Below are 25,683 nucleotides of genomic sequence, written 5' to 3'. Positions count from 1 at the left end.
TTCGAATTTCCAAAAAAAAAAAAAAAAGTCAATAAATAACGTATATTTTGCAAAAAGAAAAAAAGAGGAAAAAATTACATTCGCCATTAAAAAAAAAAAAGTTGAACAAAATCACAACAAAATACATAATTATCACAGCGATAAAATAATCGTAAAAAAATGAACATTTAGGTTAAAAGAAATCATCATTGGTATTTTTTTTCCTTTTCAATATGTACCTAGATAAGAGACTTATTCGGGGACATTTTTAGTAAACGAGATCATATTCAAAAGGAAATTTTTAACTCTCGGATTTACGTAGAAACTAAAAACAGGCTCGAGCTTATTATACGAATTTTCCTTGAAATACGAACTCTCTATATTACAGCAATGATTCGTTTCGGTGACATACTTGATTATTCTGGCCTTGGTGAAACCGTCAGCCATCTGTTAAAAAGTACAAAAAAAAGTGTCATTAGATGAGAATTGAAGAAAAAAGAATAATCGAGTCGTCGTATAGGTACCTGTAAGTTTAACGCTGGTTTTAATACAACAATTAAAGTGGGATCTACTTCGGAGCCTTTAAATTCGTGAATATGAATTTTATACGCTGTTCTTCTACCGTTAGGCGTCATTTCGGCGACATTCAACCAGCGTCTGGTTAAAGTGATCCATAAAGGGATAGCGACATTCTCAGCGTTCACACCTTCGATGGTGAATAGGACGTCGTCGTTGTCTCGTTTCCATTCGTATTTCAGACAGCAGATTTGCAAATGGGTGAAATTTTTCTCCAACGTGGTTCCATTTCGAATCTGTAATACATATCGAGATTAATAAATAAAACGTTTGAATTAAATCGACAGATTTTTTTTTTGTAGAAGTAGGTCTAGGCGATATTTTTTCGATAGTTTGATTTTTTTAAAAATGATTTTCTATGGCCAAGGATAAAATTAAGGAATTTTTATTGACAATGACGTACCATAGGAACTGTATTCCATCCTACGTGAGATAAAATCCCTTGACCTGTTCGCGCCACCAGTTCGGCGGCACCGCTGAGTGGACGAGTCAAGACGCCAATGATTCCTAAACTTATACTGTTGATCAGACTTCGATTTCCGCCACTGGATACCGCATATTGTAACGGATGATGAGCCAATCCGCTAATACCACCTGGAAAATGAATACTAAATGAGTATATTTCGATTTTAAAATAAATCGAGGTTATTTGTAATTCAATATTTTATGCATACTTATTCACACATCAATAGCAATACTGTCTTTTTGGAATTTTTATACATTCTATTATGAAGTCATCAAATTTTGACGATTTGAATCCAAGACATGATGTGAAGTTTTGAGGGAAGAGCGAGAGGGGAAGGGGGCTCGTCTAAATGGAAATTTTTATGAAAATGGAAAACCATATTTTCGATGGGATTTCCAATACTCTCCCTCCCCATCTTAAATCTTCAAGAACTTTTTAATTCAGGTGTCCAACAAAACTTCAGACTAAATTCCAAGACGCGTAAATAAGATCAGTTTTTTCAAATCATTTTTGTAGAACTTTGAGCATAGTATTTTCAAGATTTGCCATTTCTCTTTCTCCCTCCCGCCCTTCCTTCTTTCTCTCAAATAATCGATTCAACTTTTTTGGAGCCTCCAGCGAGTTTTTAAATTTTTCCAGAAATTTCAAATCGCTCCAAGGAGGCGAAAACTGTAAAATTGCGAATGTTTTCGAGTGGATTAATCGTGTGGACGCATCAGACAATATCTTCCAAAAAAAAAATCCGTTTTCTAAGTACCTTTTTTACCGACTTTTCGGAGAAAAGTGGAGTATTGTATTTGTTGCGATAGTGGAAGTTGGGTCGGGGAGTGACTTTTCTTTGCGTTTCGAGGGTCTGGGATCACGATAGGCTCATTCCCAAAATTTCAGGTTTCCTTATATAAGGTTTATATATATACATAAATATTCTAGGGGGTAAACTCGTAACTTTTTTATAGATTAACCAGCAAACTCATAACGTTTTGACAAACTCGTAACCTTTTTAGGACGTGACTTTTCGATCAGGTGCCATATGAATCTACAAGGTGTGGGAAGTCTACTGGCAAAGTTTGAGCAGGGACGTGAGATTGCTGTTTATACAATTTCACTTTTGACTCAATTTTCAAATGAGTACATAGCCTAATTAATAGGTATGAGGATATGAGGAAAAGGTTTTTATTGCCAAGAATCATTTTTTACGTTTTTTACGTTCTGTTTGGTGATTCTGGTGGTTGAAGATGTCCTCTTTCACATGGCGTGGTCAAAAATCGTCAAAAATAAATTTTTGACTGCTGAATTTTAATTTTGAGTTGATTATACAGGGCCGAATTTTCGTGTTTTTCAATCTAAACTTTGATTTTATGGGAAAAGTATGCATCATAGGAAAAAAATGCAATGAAGGAAATTGTAGAGAATTAAATTTCCTTTCTGCTCAGAGCTGGTTATTTTTCTGTAGGATGCTTTGTTAAAAAGGCATTTGCGAAAAACAGAGACGTATGAGACTTTAAAAAAAAAGCTTTCTTGAAAAATAGATGTTTCGGCAATGAGACACTTTCCACAGGTCACCAAAAAATCAAGTTAACGAATATAACGCGGCCTAACATCGAGTACTATCAGGCCTACGGGGTGACGCGTCGAGCGCATGCACAGCAACGAAGTTATAGAGGGGTCTTGAGATTGCTGTTTATACAAAACGTTACGAGTTTGCCTGTATGCGGCTATACATATATATAGAGATATATATATACAATTTTTTTTTTGAATTTTTGATTTAATTCGAAAGCTACGAACTTTTGGATCGAAGTGAATATGCGAAATTATAGAGATCGTAGAGGCCTACTTAGATTTCAAGTTTCATCAAAATCGGTTCAGCCGTTTTCTAGGTAATGAGTTTTGAAAAATTTCGAAAAAAAATTTTGTCGCTCGATAAACTTGGAAGCTGCGTTCTTTTGGAACTTGATGATGATGCCAAAATGTTCGGCTAGTAGCCTAGTTGTGACATTTAAAATTTGATCAAAATCGGTTCAGCCGTTGCTGAGAAATTAAATTTTTAAAAAATTTTGTGCAAAGTCACCCCCCGAAAATTTGAAAAAGCTCATTTTTGTTTTCGATTACGTAAGAAAGCTACGAACTTTTGGATCATGGTGCAAGTGCGAAATCATAGGAATGGTGATGGACTTGTGATACTTCAAGTTTCAGAAAAATTGGTTCAGTCGTTACTCAAGGTAATGATTTTTAAGTGAAAAATGTCGAAAAAAAATTTTGTCGCTCGATAAACTTGGAAGCTTTGAACTTTTGAAACACGATGATGGTGACAAATTGTCCGGCTAGTATCCAAGGGCTGACATTTTGAGTTTCATCAAAATCGGTTCAAAGGTTCCTGAGAAATAAATTTTTAAATGAATTTTTAAGTGAAAAATGTCGAAAAAAAATTTTGTCGCTCGATAAACTTGGAAGCTTTGAACTTTTAAAACACGATGATGGTGACAAATTGTCCGGCTAGTATCCAAGGGCTGACATTTTGAGTTTCATCAAAATCGGTTCAACCGTTCCTGAGAAATGATTTTTTAAAAGTTCAATTTTAAATGAATTCGTGTGCCAAGTCTTTACTTAAATATTTAAGTACTCGTATGTGATGAGGTGAATTTACACATAAAATTTAATTTCTCAGCAACGGCTGAATCGATTTTGATCAAATTTGAAATTTCAGAACTACACTACTTAGCGGAGATTTCGCCATCATCATCAAGTTCCAAAAGTTCAAAGCTTCCAAGTTTATCGAGCGACAAAATTTTTTTTCGACATTTTTCACTTAAAAACTCATTTAAAAATTTATTTCTGAGGAACGGTTGAACCGATTTTGATGAAACTCAAAATGTCAGCCCTTGGATACTAGCCGGACAATTTGTCACCATCATCGTGTTTCAAAAGTTCGAAGCTTCCAAGTTTATCGAGCGACAAAACTTTTTTTCGATATTTTTCACTTAAAAATCATTACCTTGAGTAACGACTGAACCAATTTTTCTGAAACTTGAAGTATCACAAGTCCATCACCATTCCTATGATTTCGCACTTGCACCATGATCCAAAAGTTCGTAGCTTTCGCGCGTAATCGAAAACAAAATTTTCAAAAGCTCAAAGCTTTCAAATTTGTCGAGCGACAAAATTTTTTTTCAGAATTTTTCAAAACTCATTACCTAGGAAATGGCTGAACTGATTTCGATGAAACTTGAAATCTCACTAGGTTTGCTCGATTCCTATTAAGTATACGACCCTCAATTTTTTGTGAATCATTCGTGAACGAATTGATCAATTTTTTGAAAGAACCATTCGCCAACGAATCTTTAATTTATGAATAAATTCGTTCGCGAATGAGTCACTAATACGAATCAATTCGTTCGCGAATGATTCATTGAAAATTGAGTAAATGAATCAATTCGTTCGCGAACGAATCACATGTCTGAATCGGTTCGTTCGTGAACGATTCACTTGTATGAATTAATTCGTTCGCGAACGATTCACTTGTACGAATCGATTCGTTCGCGAACGATTCACTTGTACGAATCAATTCGTTCGCGAACGATTCACTTGTATGATTCGATTCGTTCGCGAACGAGTCACTTATACGAATCGATTCGTTCGCGAATGAGTCACTTATACGAATCGATTCATTCACGAACGAGTCACTTGTACAAATCGATTCGTTCACGAACAAGTCACTTATACGAATCAGTTCGTTCGCGAATCACTGTTTAAATAAAAGTGGATCAATTCGTTCGTAAAAGATATTTATTTTACGAAAAGTCGGTCTTCTCACGCTTACTGCGTGAGAGTTTTTTATAAATTTGATTTTTTTTTCACTTTTTTTGGAATTATCTACAAATTGGTAAAAAATTCACTTTTGAACCGATATTCCTCATCGTAATCACCTAAAACGATCGAAAAGGTGTCCACAAAGCACAGTTCAAAATTATAGGAGTTCAAGTTCATTTTTGGCCTGGTTGAAGCGATTTGAAATTTCTGGAGAAATTAGAAAACTTGTTGGAGGCTGCAAAAAATTGAATTGAGATTGCTTTCGATGGTGTGAATGTGAAATGTGATATCGCAGAAACGCCAGACGATATAACGCACAAAAATTCGCTCGTTGTACAATTTCTTTGAAAGTTTTTTTTTTTACTTTTTCTGGAATTCGCAAATTGGCAAAAAATTCAGTTTCGAACTGACACTCCCGAAATTTTGCAGTAACGACCTAAAACGATCGAGATGTTCAATTACCGCTGACCAAAGTTATAAATCCTAAAGTTCATTTTTTGGCCTTTCTATTCTGGAGTGATTTGAAGTTTCCGGAAAAAACTGAAAAATCCCTGGAGGCTCCAGAATGACTCAAAACTAATAATTGTTAACGTGTGGGAGTTGAATTGAAAGAAGAATTTACATAGGTTCACTTTGCTGGAAAAAATTTATATTTTACGAAAAAGTTTGAAAATTGCCTTTAAAACAGTTTTTTTTTTTTTTTTTTTTAATTCTTAACATTTTCGAAAATTTGCCAAAAATCCAGAAATGAGCTTCGGGACCTGAAATTTTAGTGACGGGGTTTTAGGACACTCCCTTCCGATCTATCTTGGTTTCGTTCAAATTGGAAAAAACACGCTGAAAAAGTTTTCTCGTGGGCAATAAACGATCTAAACACCTCAGTGTTTTTTCCAAGCTTATCCTCTTCCCTCTATATTACTCGAGAAGCTCTCCAATTAAAGAATAGAACTCGTCCCTGAATCGAAATTATTGATTCACCGCAATGAGCTTTCTTCTTTTCTACAGCTTTCCAACAGTAAAATTCATTTTTTTTTTTTTTTACTTCGAATAATAAATAATTAGGGAAGAAATGAATTTCCAGTGGATTTTCAATGAAAAAATGCAAAGCACATTGTAAAATTTAAATAAAAAACACTATTGAAAAAAAACGAAAAATGATTCATTAAAAACCCTATTAGGTATAGGATTTGATTTTTTTTTAATTTAAAAAGTTGCATGAAAATATAAAAGAAATGAAACTTTTCCTTGTAAATTTGTTCTCGAGCTTGAAGAAAATTTTGAGGCTATGTGACTTCTCCATTTAAATTTTGAAAATATGAAAATAATACTTATTGTTAGATAGGTCTTCTACCTACTTATTTTTCAGCAGTAAAAATTTTAAATAATTTGAATTTATACGAAAAAATATGGGTACCTACTTAAAATGAATTCAAAGATCTAGGATGTTTTTACTTTCTTCTGATATTACTTGACAATTCCTTTCAGAATTGCATTCCTTTAATTTTCTTCCTCCTTCAACCCCCCTCCCTCTCCCAAACAAAAAACAGCCCTTACAATTATATAATGAGAGGTGTTCTGCTGAAAAGTTTCCTGCGACAAAAGTATATTAAGTACCTGTTTGACTCCGACACCATAAACGTGGGCTTTGTCGCAAACTTTAATTAAAAAATTGCATTTATCTCCAAAATTGTGATTTTTAAAAATTTTGCTTAATTCTAGAAATTTATCAATTTTTTTCCAATTTGTTTAAAGTCAGAAAAATGTCATTTGTACCAACGTGCTTCCCGTTTGAAGCCAAGTTTGAAGCTAGCACAATTGCGCCCTCTACGTAAGTGCCTGGTCCAAATAATCAAAGACTGGCACATGGTTAGCACTAGTTAGCACATGGTACAATGACTTGAAGTTGTGATTACATATGAATATTATTCGCTGTACTTATATAGCTGCATTTTGTTCAAAGTAACAATTTGTAGAAAGTAGCACTCTGTGACTGTGTTTAGGCTAACATTTTAATCGAAGGCATCGAGAAGATTTCCATCATTCCTCTGTTATCATTTGTTACAGTAGTATAAGGATGAATAAAGTAAGATGATCACTGATCAATATGGAAATTTTACTTCTTTTTTTTATTTTTTTAAAGAATTGATGATTTATGTAGGCTACATTTTTTTGGTTTCTAGAATATGCAGAACGTAGATGTACAATGGAATCAAAGAAGCTCGAAAAAAAGAAAAAATGACGTTCTTAGTGCTATAGAAGTCCCGAATAAAGCCACATTGATTTTTGATACAACTAAAATCCCTGGTAAAATGTTGAAAAAAAGTGTATGTATTTTCATCTCTAAACTTCATTCTCGTATTCGTATTTTATAAAATAAGTGCAAATTATTTTTTCAAACTTGACATTTTTTTCCCAATTTCCAGACAAAAATACCACGATCGGACCATGACATGAAATATGTAAGCGAGTATCTATGCAATCTGAATCAAGTTTTAGGTAACCGGAATATGCAGAACGTAGATGTACAATGCAGTCAGAGAAGCTCGAGAAAAAGAAAAAATGAAGATGCTAGTGAGAGAGTCGCGAAAAAAATCAGATCGATTATTGATAATATTGATAGAACTAAAAACGTTAGTAAAATGATTTTTAAAAATGTATTTCATCTCTTAACTTCATTCTTATATTTCTAGCTGGTATTTCATAAAATACGATTTTAATTTTTCAACTTGACAATGGTTTTTTTTTCAATTGCAGGAAACAGCACAATCGGTATTGCAAATGGAATTTTTAGCGAGTCAGCTCCAATATCTTCGAGAAATGGATAAAAAGTTGCTCGCCAAAATAAAGACAGGGATAGGAGCAAAAAAGGACTACTATTTAAAGCATCGACGTTCAATTTTAGAAAGTCCTTATTGGAGAAATGATCAAAAGTTGTTAAAACAAAATGAAATCGGCCTTGAATTCGTAACACGACTTTACAATTATCTAGAGAAAGTAGAGGTGGAAGGTAAAGGCGCAGACTTTCCAAATTTTTTCGATTTACCAATAGATGATTTCAGAAAAATTTTTGTTTAAAACTTTTTTTTAAAACACATTTAAAATGTGTTTTAAACACAAATTCATTTGTTTCGAATTCAGTCTTTCAAATATCCGTCATCCAGTGATCAATTTTCAAGATGTGACGTCATAAAATAGCTATTAGGTTTCAGAAATATTAAAAAATTGAAATCAAAATACAAAATTAATTTGTCTTTAAAAAAAGTACAGGAAGAAAATGAAAATCTAAAAATACAGTTCATTCAATTCCACTTCTTTTTCAACGAGAAACTGAAAAAAAGTGTTTTTTTTTTTTTTGGAAGTTAAGAGTTGAAAAAAAAACCTCTGTCGCAAAGATTAAAAAATCCAATAAATAAATTGCACTTCTCTCCAAAATTGAACTCAAAATTGACTATCTAAAAGCATGTTTTTTGTATTATATTGCCATGAAATTTCTGCACTCCTCCCAACCCAAAAATAAATTCACCACAAATTGTTACTGAAATTTATGAATTGAAAACAAAGTCGTTAATAAGTAATAACAATTTTTTTGATAATGTATTAGTTGTTAAGATGCTAAAAAAATTGTTCCACAATAAAATATGTTTGCTTGAAATTTGAACAACGATAATTTCAAATCTGAAAAAGGGGTGACTTTTGATCAAAAAAGACTTTTACTGCTGATACAAACTCAGCTAGATTTTTTTCAAGTTTTCAAAAATCTGACAAAAATGTCAAGAATTTGACACAATTTTTTCCAAGTTCTAAAAAACCTGAACCTAATCAAAAAGTTTCTTTCATCTAATGCTTTACTAATTTTTCTCAATTTTTGCAAAATCATTTTATATCAAAAGAATCTTTTTTTTTCAATTTTTAAAAAAATTCAAACAGCTTGCTTTGCTATTTTAACTGCTCGGTTTCTCGTTCCAAAAAAATTGAAGTTTATTCAAAATCACAGAAAATCTACCAAAACAATGCAATCCTTTTTTTAAATTTCACACTTTCTTGAATCCAAAACTAATTGTTGATATTTTTGTTTAATGGGATCATTTGAAATTTAATGTTTGGTATTTTTTATATTTTAGGTATGGTGTTAGTCAATCTTATTTCTGATTGAATACGTCTTCACACCCCTCCCCCCTTCCACCGCAACAAGGAATCATATTTTTCTTTAATTTGATAACATAATTAATCAAATAATATGAAAACGATCGAATAATTTACCTAAAATACTGATACCGAATTCGGACAACCCTTGTAACACTCCTTCGGCAATATTACTGGGTGGAAACCTTCTGATTTCTTCAGACTGCAGTAAATCGTCCGGATCTAACGTAAATCTATCCAAAGTCCTGGCCCAACTTCCGGCAAATTTGGTCACCGAAGACAAGGTACCTGTGAGGGCAAAAAAAAATAGACAGACGTGAATTCCCATACTTAAAAAAAAAAATCCATCGTAACCTGGGCATCTTTAAACTCACCAGCCATGACGTGTTTCATTAACGAAGCTGATCCATGAGCTACGCCCAAAACAAACCCTCTAGGTCCGCTGGCAATACCATAAATAGGCATAGAAACGAAATCCTTGATCCCGGTTCCCAAAGACCTAGCCAGCACTCCGGGCGATCCAACAAATTCCAAACTACTGATAGCCCATCCAGTACCATACACAGCGCCGAAGAAATAATGCACCATTAATAAATTACCCAATTCGAAAGTAGTCGTCACCAGGTAATCTTTTTTGAACTCGGAGAAGTTCAACGGTGATCGATCCAGAGCAATGTAGAATGTGGTAGAAGTACGGAGACTAACAGTGGCGCAAAATGCTGACACTCGAATATGCCTTAATCGTAACGGTTTCGCTATACGTTTAGATAATGCGACCACGTTGCTCGGTATTGGAATCAGATTAAGAGCATCGATAATCGAATTCTTGATACTAGCGTCGCTTTCAGGCTCGCTGGAGTAATTGACGGCGTACGAAGTCCGCTCGTAGTCGTCTTTTTGCGAAGAAAAAGGGGTTCCTCCGATGACGATGGATTCGAGACTTTTATCATCTGTGTCGTTTTCTGAAACGTTGACAGATTTACTCGACGAACTTCGAGGGTTAGAGGAAAACTCGTTGATTTTGTCTTTGGCAGGAGAGCTTTGGTTAGGAGTAATTTTCAACGAATGCAGATCCGGTGTCTCGGTTTCGATAAGATCTGCCGTTACGTGTTTGCTTTGTAGTAACGAAGAGTCGTATGTGGCTGAGAATATGTTCTCGAAAGCTGCACGAAGTCTGGTTAGGTATTTATCTTCTAAAAATACGTCTTGTGAATGGATATACACGTCTAGGTCACGTACATCTGTAATATAAATAAAAAATAAGCATTTTTTTGTCCATACTCCATACTATAAATTTAGGGAGTCAAATTAAACTCACCGAATGCCCAAAAATTATCGCTACGAAACGCAAAGTTCATTTTCAAAGCCGTATCTTCGTCGTTTTGCTGAAACTTGTATAATAAATCTCTCAAATTATACGTCAGCTTGGATAAATCTTCGTTTTGGGATCCTTTGCTCAATAAAACAATAGGGAAATCAAACGTTCTAACGTGAAATTGCTCATTATGGACTCGATAATTTGTCACGTCGACGCGACAAAATATATCTTCTTTTACTTCGTTCTGTGAACAAAATTGGTAAAAGGATTACACATTTTAGAGACATTTTTCGATAAAATTCCATTAAAATTCAAATACTAACGGGTTTCTGAATAGTACTCAAAGTCACGCTGACAGATTCCAAGGCTAAAGTGGAGACATCGTTTTCGATAAATGTTTCATCATCGTCGCACGTCAAAGTTAGCGAAATTTGCTCGAACAGAAGGTTTAAATCATACGGTTTCGTCATACCTGTAAACCAATTAAATAAATTAATATCTGATAGATATCATTTTTAACCAAAGGATTCCGCAGTTTTGGTCACTTGAAGAAAGTACGGGACACGTAGCTCTCGAGTGAAGTTCTCAAAATCTTAATTTTTTGGCAATATTTATATTTCAAGTAGAAAATTTATAACTTCGTATATTTTATACACTTCGTTAATAATTTATTTGAGGAGAGAGGAGGGGAGGGGAAGGGAAGGAAATTTAAAATTTGATATTTCATTTTTTCCATACCTATGCTGTATAAATTGGTGAGTTTTTGAGGTATTTCATTAGAATCTTCTACATGAGAAGAAGATATCTCCGTCACAGGAGGAACAGCTGAAACAAATCAAATTTAATAATTAACAGTTGAAATTGATTTTTTCTTGAGGGGGGGGGGGGATGAATTCGATTAATCTTACCTGCATTATTTATAGGTAAAAAGGATTCGGATAATCTGGCGCGGATTGTTTTGGCAGATAATTCATCGGAAGTGGCTGACTCGATCCAGACAACGTAAGTGAATCCGTTCCTAAAAATGGCCAATTTGATGTGGTGCTGAGACAATGGTAACGTTATCAATTGATTTATACAGGTTTTTACAGCAACTCCGCAGGACCATTTAGTTTCTAAAAATAGAAAACAAATATTTTTTGTTTTAATTTTTTCTACCATAATTACAATAAGATTTCAAAATTTATGAAAAAATTTAAAATTATTGGAAATGATCAAAATTGGTTTCGGGAGTTCGATTTTGATCGAGGGGCAAATTTCATAAATTCTATCAGAAAATTATTCTATTTTGTGGTTTTGGTATAATTTTGAAAATTCCCAGAGAAAATAAAAATTTTCCTGGAAATCCCATGGACCAGAAATTATGAAAATTGGTTCCAGCAGGCTAACATTTCTCATCAATTTTACTAAAAAAAAATTTCATTTTATACTTTTAGAAGTTTGAAAATTCATGGAAAAAATGGAAAAATTTAAAACGACGCTGGTGAATTTAGATTGACTGGAAATGATCAAAATTATTGGTAATTTCGGAGATCGATTTTGGTTAAGGAATTCATTTCATGATTTGATTTTGAAACTTCCTGAAAAAAATGAAAATTTTGCTAGAGAATCTGGATCGACAAGAAATTATGAAAATTAATTCTAGCAGGTCAACATAAGTCAAGGGGAAAAAATTATTTCTTAAAATCCATGGAAAAATTCAAAATTATGCAGGAGAATTCAGATTCCAGATTGACTGGAAATGATCAAATTTGGTTGAATATCGATTTTGAGAAATTGATATGAGTTTGCAAAACAAATTTTCATCAACATAATCACAAAAAAATAATCTTATTTCATTTTTTGGATTTTAAAAATTTACGAAAAAAAATCAAAGCCATAGCTGAAGACTTCAGATTGATAAAAACTATGAAAATTTGTTTCGGGAGCTCGATATTGGTCAAGAACCAATTTTCTTTAATTATTTTACTAAAAAATTATTGTATTTTAAAAAGTTTACTTTTCTGCTAAAAAAAATGGATATTTTCCAAAATTCTGTAATTTTTAAAAATTTGCCAAAAATTGAAAAATGAATCAGAGCAGTTGAAATTTTAATTGAAGGGCTGTTGTGCAACTTTCAAGTAGTTTCCATATTATGAAGAGGTGAAAAAAACGTACGTTTTACTGGTTTGGCATTTTTGACAGCGAATTTCAAATACTGTAACAATTTTTTCTTATTTTCGACGATTTGTTGAGATATATGGAAATATCCTGTGCTATTGGCTTCGATACTGTACTTCCAGTTCCAATCTGGACAATGCGATACTTCGGCAGAAGCTAAAAAATGAAAATCAAATAAATCACAATAAACTGACTCCTAAATCTACATAAGACGCGAGAAACGCTTCATATAATCCGAATCATACCACGATCAGATTTCGATGACGTCACATTCAACGGTAACTGACTCATATTATGTATAACAATCTGAGGCACAGTTTCATTCCACACAGTCAAAAAGACTTGACCTTCGTTTTGTTGAGCTGTCATAAAAATACACGCCGGTTTCTCATTCGACGACTTGCATGGAAACATTATAGAATATCTTTGCTTCTCCGATAAATCGCAAATTCTAATCGGGCATCCGGTTTCTCCTTTTATGCTGAGAATCAGATAAGGTAATACTTGAACATCCCCTTTACCAATTTTATACCATTTGGCGATCGGTTGAGCTCTGTAACACGAAAAATCTCATGATTAATGTTGCATAAAATTTTTTTTCCAAGTGTGAAATAAAGGTAACTTACACCGAAGAATTCTGTTTAGCTGGCAATTCAATAGATAATGATTTCAAGTCGCTAGGAATATCAAAAGTCATAGAGGATCGACTTCCGGTACGACAAACGACCACTGCTGCGCATTCAATATCGATATCTGTATTGTTACAAATCGTATAAGACGAGCACATGCTAATGACTCTGGTTTCTTTGTAATTTTTTGACGTTATGTTGACAAAGGTCGCCTGAAAATAATACACCAATTTTTAAAAACTTAGTTTCAAAATTCAGATAAAATGAATCATATTATTCGGATTATTTCACTCACGTAATTATCGCATTCGATCATCGTAGTCATAAATCCATTCATAGGAATACGTCCGGTTACCTTAGGGATAGGAAAAGACTGATTGTCTGATAATTGTAAAACACCAGAAAAACACTCCTTTCCGTCGTTTATTCCAAGTTTAAAAGTGCTCTAGAAAAAACAAAAAAAAAATATGCAATTCATATTTTCATAACTAAATGTGTAATGACAATTCAGAAACTGAAAATCACCTCTATACAAGGCGGTGCAATAATTTCATAGCTATCGATCGCATAAACCGTATCGGAAATATCCAAAAGGACCGGATAACTCAACATGTTCACGATTATAGCCCAGGGATAGATTTCAATCTTGGTACCACATCCGTACTCCTCTTTACGTATCACCTAAATTTTAAGACAAAACGTTTAAAATTTTCGAATCAATCACTTCTTTCACAGAAGGTATAGTAGAATGACTTACATTGATCGACGGTGTAATTTCATAATAACTCTTATCGGTTTTCCAAGCAAAGCTGGACGTCTCGATGTCTAAAAATGGCCACTTGTTATCTTCCATATCGCCGCTGATTTCCTCAATTAATGAATGAATACTCCACTCTTTCGAAGCATTTTTATCCACGGGTAATTTTTCGATAGAAATTTTCTTCGAAGATTTTTCAACCTGCTGACTGCGTGGGAAAAATTTTTACAAGGACAATTAGTTCATTGAAATTATTCGATTTTTTGAGCAAAGTTATTTGGCATACTTTCGCTTCCATTCGATGGTATATTTATCTAAAGATACTGTATTGGGTACGAATAATTCGGTAGGTGATCCTTTTCCATTTACTGTATTTAAACTGACAACTGAACCCACGTCATCGGATATTTGCACGCAGCTTTTCCAAGGAAGGAACGAAATCACCGAACATAAAGGTCTGAAAACCACCTGGAAAATTGAAAAAAAATCATCAATTTTAAAATGTTTGAAAAAGTGGTGAGGGGAGGGGTTACGACACAACACTTACCAAGTATTTCGGAGATTCGCCTACCATTTCTCGGGTAACTTGACACCAAATGCTTTGAAAATGTTCTTTTTGGTTTTTCAAAGGAACTGTACAAAAAAAAAGTCAAATCATAATAATTTCCACGACTTTGATTTTCATTTTGGGTAACGTTCTATTTTACCTTTAACCATCCAAGAATTTTGATTGGTTGATTGTTGAAATGCAGCCAAAGGTATTAAACCAGTCCAATGGCAGTTCTCGAAATCGCTGAATGAGGCAGCGTAACGTACTTTGAAAGATAATTTATGCGAATCGGGTATCATTATGGAGAGTAATTGATTATTAGTTACGGTCGTTCGAGTGAATATTTGAGAAGAGGAGAATTTCGCGTCTCTTTTGCCATGCGAGATGACAGCCATGTCCATCGTCGAGTTGGTCAAATTGTAGATTAATAAATTACCGTAAATTATCACCTGTTGAAAAATTGAAAAAAATCAGAAATTTATTTCTATGAAAAATTTGCGAGTCATTTCACAAGTTCGACAATTTTCTATTTTGAGTTTTCAGATTTCGATTACAATTTTTTAAAGTAAGTTTTTCAATTCAAAAGCAAGGGGGATCAAGTGTAGTTTACAAGGACCTATAAAACGTTTCCAAACGAAATCCAAAAACTCAATTCAGAAATTGACAAAAACATATGGAATGATTAAATTGAATAAAATCAATTCATTAACCTGATTTACTACAGATGAATGTTTAACCACAGAAACGAACAAATGAGAAGTTTCAGTTTTCTCGACATTTTCGCAAACTAAATTATTGCAGCCTATTTTTTTTATACAGACTGGCCCTGAATGGAATTTTTTCCTGAAAAAAAATCAATATGATTTGACTACAATTTAAAACGTTTATACCGACGTGTTTTCCTAAAAATCGTCTTACGTTTCTAAAAATGCAGAAATATTTATATTTTTTGGTAAAACTGGATTATGCCAAGCATACAAATAGCACTCAAAAGGCGACAAAAATATATCCTCGGACGAGTCTTCTTGCTTAAACCTATACAAAAACACATTTAAATTGAATAAAATTTTGAGAAAAATCTTGCCTAAGCCTACTCAAAAACACTTTCAAATTTTCAAAAAATTACAATAAAAATAAACAAAACAAACGCGACCACACACGACACTTACATGATACCGTGATTCGTATTGTTGCATACAACAAAAGGAGCCGTAACTTTCCACAACGATGAACAATTCGGTTTCCAGTCTGTCCATAAATCCTTTGACACTGACAAAGTATGAATAAAATTTGGACTAATTCGCATATGCACATTTCTAAACAGTGCTGTCAATTTCGGAGTCGTGTCTGAAAATGAAAAACAATAAAAAACCTCGAATAAGGAAATCACCGGGAAAAATTTCGTTTCGAAAAAGATCAGTCAATTCACCTTCTGAAAAATACATAGCGAATTCGGCGAAAACCGGGTCCACGAATGATTGAAACATCAGGTACTCGTAATTGAGAATATTCGCTTTACAAATAGCTGACAATTCGATTGTTTGATCTGTAAATTGAAAAAAAATCATCGTGAGTGGAAAAATACTCAAAAAAAAAAAATCGAAACCTTGGTTATACCTTTAAAGGACGATACTCACTTTTATTATCATTGTAATTCGATATAAAGACTTTCAAGTCGTCGCAAATGACAGACATGAAATGCTGTTTGGACGGAACGTAATTTACTCGGTAATTTTCTATGGCTACATTTTCAGCTTTAATTAACGTGCACAAATTGACCTGAGAGCAAAATCATCAATATAAATTTGCATGGTAAAAAATGTATAATCTGCCAAATTTCCTGGAACGAATGTTTGAAACACACCTGAATCTCACTAACACTGATGAGAATTTGTTGTTCAGGAACAAGGGCAGGTTGGAATGCAGAATCAACTCGGACACAGCCAGCCAAAGACCTGAAAATATTGAAAAAATTGAACAATGAGAGGTCCTCGGTCAAGTTGATACGAAATATGTGAGATTTGACAATTGTTTACCTGACATCTACTTTCAAATTATTAATGTTTTGTCCACCGTCGGTCATATCGTAAAGAACGATTCGCCAGCATTCGGCTGCTACCGTAGAAAATTTCCCTTCTGGTAAATTCACAGTTTGGATGCTGTTTTCGGATAAATTGAACGAAATGTGAGGAACAAACATGGCTCTCATTTCATCATAATACTGAAGTTGGCAACGGATTTCTTCTTCGAGGTAATCTTCGTTCATGTCCTTTATCGATATTATTAGGTATTAAAATCTCAACAAAATATTTACTTGGAGACAAAAAAAATAAAAAATAAAAAAATTACTTCAACAGGAACCGGATAAATCTGCAATTTAGTTAAACTTCTCGGCTGAGGGTACTTCCAACACATGTAAGGTTGAATAGGTCGATTACAGAATACAACTTCGTAAGAAGAAGGCAACTCGAACTTGTCGATTTCATTCTTAATATATTGAAAAGCTCCGGCTCTTAAATCATCTTTGTAATTTTCAATGGAAGATGCTAACAGAAGAAAAAAATTAATCATCAGCTACCCAATTTAATTTAATTTTACATTATCGACCTACTTTCTTCGATAGGAGACGGTAAAAAGGGCACATCATCTTTGGGCACATTTGCCTCGTACATTTTACGATACTCTGAGACCAACTTCGAGATCGAATCTAAATACATAGGAGTCACTTCGACGATTATATTTTCCGAATGGATTTTCAAACATTTCCAAGGATTCGACTCGAATAAATTCCATCGTTGGAAAATCAGCTGAAGCTCGACAGCGAAATTCCAAGGTTTCAGGATCATATTCGAAAGTATATCGTTTTTCCTCCGATCTGAATTATTATCGTGGAAAATATCGCAAAATGGTTCAACTCGTAATTCAGGTAGCGAGATGAAGACGTTTTTAACGTCGCATTGGAAGCAAATTGATTCGGATGGTGTTTTCATTAAACACGTAGACCTTGCTTTGATGTCTATCGAATCCATACTTAAGAGTAAATTACGACCTGAAAAAAAAAATACACGAGAATTTACAAATTGAAATGAGGATTTAAGCAGTTTGAAATAATTTATCTACCTTTGAAGCCGGATTTAAATACGAATATGAGGCGATTCGTGGTCAAGGTGGTGTTGGAAATTAGGGGCAAATGGGGTTTGTATTTTTCGATAAATTTCATCTCTTTTTCAAACGTTTGAACACTTTGGTCACGTTTCCGACTGGAAAAAATTAAAAATTGATTGAAATGGAATAAAAAAATATTTTAAGGCAAATTATTTTGAAAAAACATACTCTTGAGGTTGTTCGAAACTTTCCATTAATTTTCCATATTCTCGGTTACAAGATCGAATAGTCGTTAAAATATACTGAATCGTGTTCGTACTACAATCGATCAGTATTGGCTGCCCAAAAATAACTTCATTCTGTACAGAACAAACAATAGTTAATTTTTGAATACAATTTTTAGCCAAAAAAACGAGCTGCGACTCACTTTCCATCTTTTATTGGCGTCTAGGGAAGCTTTCAAAATAAAGCAAGGGTATTTAATTCTAGAGTATTGATCACAGTTAGATTTTTCAGCGTTTAATAACATTTGTGGGAAGTCTTTGATGTTTGGAATGTGAGTTTGAGTCAAATTAGTAGCTCCAATGCGCGGTAATCTGATCGCCAAGTTGAAAATTGAGAACTGAAATATTCCAAAATTAAAGTGATTCAAAAATTAATCTCATTAGCTCATCGAAATTATTTTTAAAATTCAAAAAAAAAATAGAATACGAATTATTTTGCATTTTTTAAAACACTCACTTGAGCAGAAGACAACTCATTTTCATAATTTAGAAGCACGTAAGGTTGTAAAATTGATACATTCAGTAAGGGATCATAAGTGGTTTTCATCTCATCACCATTTTTAACTTCGTTCGTCTTAAAAAACGTAATATTAACGTTTTGTGTAGTGATATAGATTTCTTTAGCGTTTTCGTATCTGAAAAAAGGCTCAAGATTAAACCAATATTCTTCAAAAAATTTCTTCGTGATAGGTGTGTTTTACCTTGTTAAAAAACTAGACTGCTGTATAACCGATGTATTTGACGACAGAGCCGAGTAAAACACCTTCGAGTTGATACTGTGCACGTGACTAGATTTATATTCGGATTTATCTGCGGAAAATTAACAAAAAAAATGTCAATTTGAGAGATATTTCATCTTACCTATTTTAAAATGCACAGCTTACTTTTAAATACGGACGACGACTCAGCTGAACTCTGATCCATAGATTCGATACCACTATCGATCATTTTCATTTGATTGTTCAACTGCGCAGACTTCTGATTGATTCTCATATCTTTGGAAGTTGAAAAGTGAGGTAAAATATAATTAACGAATTCTTTTTGAAGTAACACCAACAAAGTAATCTGATTCAACGAAATTGAAACGTTTATATCCGAGACAGCGGCGATCTAACAAAACCATCGAATTATTATAACTGAATTACTCACAAAGACTCGAGAAATGTGCAATATTTACCTCGTAATGAGCACTATGAGCTATACTCTTCAAAGAAGGACTTTCAACCGGCGGTGCCAGTAAAACTTGACATGAGAATTTGGTCACAATCGGAGATAAATGCCGGAGATAAACTTTATTCTTGGAATCCGGATGACAACCTTGATTCCACATCACAGCTGGATTCTGTTCGAATGCTGAAGGAGGTTCTTCCACCGATAAATGCTCTTTTTCCAACATTTTCTGGATTTCGTTCCAAATACCTGGAAAAATAAGTCAGCTAGAAGAGGAACCATTTCACAGAGCCAAAATTCCGTTGATCAGAAGACTCACCAGTGTTTGCCGAAATATCAGAGATGATTAATTGGTATTGCTGATTGAGCAACTTTTGCTCAATACTGGCGAATGTTTTTCCAGCCATCGAATAATACAGTTCAGGGTGAAGGGGTTTACGAATTATTGGATTTTCTGGATTACAGTCTAAATGAGCTGAACCAATCTAGAAAATAGAAACAACAAGAGTAGGTAATTCTCGTTTTACTTGAAATCAATCAAAAAAGTGAATTCGGCAAGTACCTCCCAAACAATTGTATCGTAGAAATTCACGTCACTTTTGACAGTATTTGATAAAGGAATAAATATCCTAATTTTTGGTACGTCTAAATACACCAAAGGTAAACACGCCGGAGACTGATCTTTGGGCTTTTCAATCGTAACCGAATCAGCGTGATCTCCACTGATTATTTTTCTCATCGGTGAAAGCACAGCAATATACGGTTCCAGGATCACAAGAGGAACAATGACATCAGTTGAGCTGATCTTCAAGATGATCTCGGTTACGAAACGATCACCTCCATAAGTGACCTGAAACAGAAAGGACTCAATTAATAATCCGATCAGATCAGATCAGAAGTGCATCAGATAAAACTTACAATTTCGGAAGATTGTTGGCCTGGAATAAGACGAGTTTTCAAATTACTAGTTCGAGCTCTGGTGATTGTAGCCAAGAAAAATCTATCGTCGCCGTCTTCGTCGCTTTTCTTCTTCTCCAAATTCGCCGGTTGGGAATAGCAACGTTGGATTATTACACCGTGGAAAGGTCCTTTCTGCCAAGGGTCAGTTTTATTCAACCTAAAATACAAAATTTGAAAATATTGAAGCATGAGTCGAATATTTAGAAATTTAGGCTCAAAGTCTTCAAGTCCAAGTACCTCGTGTGATGATAAATTCCAAACGAGGCTATTTTTAGTTTCATTTTATGAAATATGTCGTCAAATTCCAACGATGCGATAGAATCTTCGAGTTCAACGCATAATTTTCGGAACTCCGAATCATTTTTATTGTATAAAATGACGCAGCATTTTGTAAACGTCCACTGGATCCATCCGGTCAGCTTATTCTGAACTTTTTCTGCGCAAACACATTTTATTCTTTTAATTCAGGCAAAAATTTAGGGAAAATAATCAATCAAACTACGAACCACTAATTAGACTATCAGAGCTATTTTGAGATAGCATTTTTTTAGATAGAAGTTCTTTAGACGCTGTCTGTTGCTTTGATCTGCGGTATGAATTCAGAATCGTGATCACATCAGAAACTAGTTCAACCTGAAATATAAATTAATTAATCCCATGTACTTTTTTCAACATTACGGCATTGAAAATTGTCCTGTTTACTTGTTTTTCAGCCAAAGTTATGATTATTGGTTGGAAATCCGCGTGCACACAAAGAGCAATTACAGATTGGTTTTCATTTTCTTCCCTGATCGTAACTCCAACCGTGCAATTAGCAGATAACGGTTTCAATAAAGGTTTATTAAGGCAGTTATTCAATAAAGTATGGACGCTTAATTCACATACTGAAACGGTCCATGGGAACGGCAACTTATCTAAAAAAAAAAAACAACTTATTATTTTCAAAACGTAGACGAGCACTGAAAAACGATTCCGAATTACTGACCAGGAGACCAATTCAATTTGGAGAACGTTATCAAAGATTCAGATTTCAGTTCTTCTAAAATATTAATTGGTATATCGCATTTGATCTTAGCTGATTTCAAAAATACCACGAAAACTCCTCCATCTTGATTAGGATGATTTTTGAAAGATTCTTTGATGAGAAATTCCATATTTTGAGACTCGTTACGATGCTTCAATTCACCGGTAGGAATATACAAAGAAATACGCGAGACATCTCCGTACACAACCAAACTGCGCCATAAATGGATATTATTCGTCAAATATTCGATCAAAGGCTGTAGAAAAATTCAGAATTAATCAAGCTGTCAAAGTAGTCATCCATGAATATTTTAAAAAAAAGTATGTCTACCGTTTCTTCGCTAATTGAAGTACTAGGCGGAGGTAATTGAAACACATCACATGTTTCGTTATCCGTAACTACAGGTGGGGATATTGCTTCGTGTTCAGAACTGCTGTGGACAGACTCCTTTGGTTTGGGTGTATTCGAATAACGCCTCGGTCCACCGCTATTGCTTGTCGATACTTTCCTACTTGGAGCACTTCTGTAAGACAAACTAACGAAAGATCAGGTTGAGAAATCAATCTCCTATGTAATTTAAATTTTGTGAACACCTACTTTGATACAGTTTGTTGTTTCGTTGAACTACTGGGTTTGGTGCAGGGCTCTTGGAGAGCTGGGGTTGGCTCGTACATGAGCCAAGAATAAAGAGCTACGTCCAAGTTGATTTTTAAATCGTTTATAGTGAACCAAACGCAGGATGGGTGGAGGCAGGTGTCGTCTGTGGTTTTGCATCGTTGCAGAATAACTAAAGAAATAAATATAAAATTTAATTAGATAGGTATGATTGAAATTAACTGTATGTTGAGAACTGAGAAGTTGTACTTTGTATACAAGGTGACTCCGAAATAGATTCTGAACAGAAAACGATGACTCGTTTTTGCATATCGCCTTTTAACTCATTAACGTACGATTTGCAATTGTTCATCGAGATGTTTATATTTGAAGTGGATTTTAAACATTTGTATTTGACGGTGACGTTTCCCATTACTAGCTCTAGGATTACGTTACCTGAAAGCAAAATTTAAAAAATTAAAAATCGATCGAAAACATTTTAAAAGAATTTTCTCATATGATTCAGCCGTTTACCAGGAAGATAAGAATCTTCGATCAACGAAGAATGGAAAATTTTACTAAAATATTTCGATTTTAGTTCGAGTTGCATAAATGAACACCAAATATAATTAACAATGTAGTAACTCAATAGCAAATGAGACTTGGATGACGTGACAGATAAATTTCCTGAAAAATAAAATCCAGTCAGTAAAAATAAAATATTTATGTGGGTACTTGGGTAGCTATATAATTCATTTTTCAACATACTAGTTTCAATACGCAATTCCCTAGATTCTTGTTGAATATCTGTGGTCCGTTCGAAGTCAAATTTTTCACATTTGAATAAATTCGACGATCGACTCAGTTTTGAAATCGAACATATCATTTCAACGGCCTAAAAAACATTTAAATTTTCAATCCCTGATTCGAAAATTGCAAAAACATACAAGGTTTATTCGCAATAATACCTTAAACATGGTGATTTTTTTAATTTCTTCGCGACCTTCCGATGTAATATTTCGAACGCAAGTCATTCTGCCATCGATACATTTACATGAAAATAATAACGACGGAGATTGCAAAGAATTCAGGATTTCGGCGCGTTTCAAATCACTTCCAGAAGCACTTTGCTGAAATAAAATGATAAAAATTAAATACGAAAATAAAACGGTTCAATCGATACATTAAAAAGCATACCAGTATTTGACTATGGGACGGAGTAGGATGGAATTCAAATGCGAGATCAAAAAATGTAAATTGAGTCACATAATTTGGCACATATTTGCTCGGAGAGTAATACTCTGATCCTGCAACACCTGATCAAAAATATTCACCATCATAAAGATGAAAAACAAATTACAGATTTTAAATTGAAATAATATTCAAATACCAGTAGAAGTTTGCCTCAAAGTTGAATATTCGCCGTAAGGAATGATCTTATGAACATATAAAACGCTGTCGATCACTTCGGGGGTAACTTTGATCACCGAAGGACCAAAAATGAATCTCAGCAGGACATGTTTTTCAAGACGACTGAAACCAAATGAAAAAAATGCGATTACATGGGTTCAAAAATTACTGGAAATATATTTAATCGAATGTTTTACCTCGTTCGAGGCTCTGGAACAAAATCGTCAACGCTTTCGGTATCACTGAATGCGATCGGTTCATCGGATTCGTACTCTTTGGTCATTAGTATGGTTTTGGATTTTTGGTATGTTTTCACATAATCAATTGCAAACGCTTGAGTTTTTTCTAATAATACGTGCTCTAAAAAATAAACATTTCGTTAAGTGAAATTATGGTCTCATTTTTCGAAACCAAAATTAATTAATACACGAACCTGTGTTTAAATTTAAATGACTATCTAATGAAAATTCTCTATTGCACAAAAAATCAAAGATATTGGAGGGAAAATCGACGTTTCTGTCTAAGACGTCAGAGTTGTACACCTGATTCTCAACACTTTTTTCGTCGAATAATGTACCTTTCAGCACATTTGAATCATTTTCTGTTCCGGCAGTAATAAATTGGCTCTAAAAAATTGTGATAAATTAGCATAAAATTTGAATAATACTTCGAAAGTACAAAAATTTATAAAAAATCAACAAACCGTTGAGCTCAAATTATCATTTTCTTGAACCGGAGTCTCAACAGAGACATAATTAACACCAAACTGAACGTTGAACCATTCGTTGTTCTTCATTGTCATTTGATAAATGCAGCCGTTGAATGTACTTTTCAAAAGGTGATTGAATTCTATTTTAGAGCTCTTTTTTACTCGATGACTCAGCACCTGAAAAAATAATTCGTAATCAGTTTACAAAAACTGAACTTTCCGAGTATTAAAATTCAATATAACCAACTTTTAAGTTAGTCTCCAAGCATTTGATGCAGAAACCAATATAAAAAGTGTACGAATTCACAGTGTCATTCTCTTGATTTGGTGCAGTTTCATCCTGAGATAAAATAGAGGGCATCATGTTCCATATCCAAGTACCCCAAGAAGTCATATCACCATTTTCTGAAATAAATTTAATAATAACGAGATTGAACTACAATTTTCAGAACTAAAAAGTAAAATTGCGCAATTATACCTTCAGCATTCTCGTTATACAAATGGCTTCCGTCAGATACGGTTGAAATACTGTCTGAATTGAAGGATAAACTTCTCGAATGTGTCGAAGAAGGATTATCATTGTAGCGGAATATCATAACACCCAATTTCATCAACATCGGTATCTGAAAATAAATCATCAATAATTTTCCAAGTTACAGGACAGAAAAACAAAAAAAAACCGAAGATTTTTACTTGAGGTTCTGATATAGTAAAAGACATTTTATCAGATAAAATATCGAAACGAGTGTACGCTGGTTTCTTGGAAAACTGAGTGTTGTAAGCTCTTAAGAGGCGAATGTTTATTTGACAACGGTACAGTAAAGGTTCCTGAAAAAAAAAACAGCAAGTTGAACAAAATATTCGTGTGTAGTTCTTCTACTCGTGCAAACGTTTCAATAAAGTTACCAAATAAGTGTCAATTCTTCCGGATGAATTTTGCTTATCCAAACAAATCGTAACTCCCGATAAAGCGATCGACTTTCGGGTCAGTAATTTCTCCAAATTAATTTCTAGAAAATAATAAATCCATCAGTTTCTTACTATTCAATATTAGAAAAGAAAAAATAAGAAACACAAGAACGGACCAGTCATTGCTTGTATCCAATTCTCATTCACATTCTCAAACGAAAGTTTTTCAATATTCATCGAGAAGACTATATCCTCTTCAACCAACTTTAAGATCACATTTTCGCATCGTATGGATAAATTATTCATTATTTTACTCGTTATAGCTGACGTATAAGAAGACTGATTCGGTATCTCTTCATTTTGACGTTTCCTAAATTAAAACAAACAAAGTGAGTAAACATTGCCGTAGCTAATTTAACCTTGATCCTCTTACTTGGTGGTATCTTTGGTTTCGGAACCAGCCGAAGGTGCTTTTTCAGCCGGTCTAAATGGAACTTCATCGCGTGATTTTAATCTCATAACACATTCTGAAAAACAATACAATTCTATAGGGAAACCACGTACTCAGCCGGTAATAGGAATGTGAGTGAATTCATATACCGATGGTGTTCACAGAGATGGTAACTGGTTCTGACATTAATTTGGTCCATGGTACGTGTATAGTTAGATCGTGGATGTAACCACTTGTGAATACAAACGATGTTTGAAGTTCTTCGTTTAGAGCGTCGACATTTAGATCGATATTGTGAAACGAGGCGTCTCCTTCCCATAGCGATACCTGTAAATGGTTCAAGATTTATGGTGGTTCAACAAGAAAGATATACGACCATAATTAGAGATATTTTAAACAATTTCTGTACCTGGGCATCCTGTTTTCGAAAATTTTTTATGTACCTGTCGGCATTCGCTAATATGATCGATGTGATATAAGACTCGATTTTAAACATTTCCACCGAAATTATACATAAACACAATCAGAAATTTATTCTGATGTGCGAGATTTACAATAATTTCCGAATTATGATACGTTTTTAATCATTTTTTTCATAGAAGAACTCAAATCAAATCAAAAATGAAACCAAAATACTTTTTGACGACATTTCATGGTTATTGAAGAAACAGGGAGTGCA

At 33.8% G+C, this 25,683-nt stretch overlaps 1 protein-coding gene and 1 long non-coding RNA gene across 2 annotated transcripts; one reads left to right on the top strand and one right to left on the bottom strand.

The window, feature by feature from the left end:
- Positions 1-28: 28 nt before the first annotated feature.
- On the bottom strand, positions 29-25,644 carry Vps13B (vacuolar protein sorting 13B). Its single transcript, XM_065368648.1, has 60 exons — positions 25,414-25,644; positions 25,154-25,331; positions 24,987-25,080; positions 24,730-24,923; positions 24,551-24,654; positions 24,338-24,472; positions 24,123-24,267; positions 23,892-24,049; positions 23,639-23,821; positions 23,369-23,561; positions 23,133-23,295; positions 22,916-23,058; positions 22,723-22,841; positions 22,494-22,655; positions 22,294-22,420; positions 22,060-22,212; positions 21,796-21,981; positions 21,529-21,718; positions 21,262-21,466; positions 20,893-21,187; positions 20,610-20,821; positions 20,414-20,540; positions 20,145-20,343; positions 19,866-20,064; positions 19,510-19,797; positions 19,267-19,432; positions 18,955-19,196; positions 18,662-18,887; positions 18,479-18,587; positions 18,235-18,412; positions 17,921-18,115; positions 17,722-17,852; positions 17,509-17,648; positions 17,000-17,437; positions 16,738-16,934; positions 16,425-16,657; positions 16,253-16,343; positions 16,026-16,167; positions 15,818-15,934; positions 15,558-15,735; positions 15,307-15,423; positions 15,099-15,231; positions 14,546-14,837; positions 14,386-14,471; positions 14,125-14,306; positions 13,839-14,046; positions 13,607-13,762; positions 13,377-13,526; positions 13,079-13,293; positions 12,698-13,005; positions 12,450-12,608; positions 11,201-11,407; positions 11,031-11,117; positions 10,616-10,764; positions 10,293-10,536; positions 9,349-10,215; positions 9,092-9,262; positions 959-1,149; positions 504-791; positions 29-426 (listed from the first exon to the last, which is right to left on the bottom strand). The coding sequence occupies exons 1-60, from the start codon at positions 25,498-25,500 to the stop codon at positions 232-234; spliced, it is 11,427 nt and encodes a 3,808-aa protein (XP_065224720.1). The 5' UTR covers positions 25,501-25,644; the 3' UTR covers positions 29-231.
- On the top strand, positions 6,704-8,477 carry LOC135848690 (uncharacterized). The gene is made up of 4 exons (XR_010559412.1): positions 6,704-6,914; positions 7,012-7,155; positions 7,255-7,461; positions 7,586-8,477. It is a non-coding gene; the product is annotated as an uncharacterized LOC135848690 (long non-coding RNA).
- Positions 25,645-25,683: the final 39 nt, after the last annotated feature.

The sequence above is a fragment of the Planococcus citri genome, chromosome 5 (genome assembly GCF_950023065.1).
Source record: "Planococcus citri chromosome 5, ihPlaCitr1.1, whole genome shotgun sequence".
NCBI lineage: Eukaryota > Metazoa > Arthropoda > Insecta > Hemiptera > Pseudococcidae > Planococcus > Planococcus citri.
The sequence above is the reverse complement of the archived record's forward strand: the minus strand, read 5'-3'. Positions and strand labels throughout refer to the sequence as shown.

Excerpts from the sequence above, each read along its gene's own strand:
- Vps13B (XM_065368648.1), bottom strand. The coding sequence starts at position 25,500 with ATGTTTAAAATCGAGTCTTATATCACATCGATCATATTAGCGAATGCC. Across the intron at positions 24,050-24,122 it reads GTATAACGAGAATGCTGAAG|AAAATGGTGATATGACTTCT; the intron begins GTATAATTGCGC and ends AATTTATTTCAG. Across the intron at positions 11,118-11,200 it reads TTTACCTATAAATAATGCAG|CTGTTCCTCCTGTGACGGAG; the intron begins GTAAGATTAATC and ends GATTTGTTTCAG.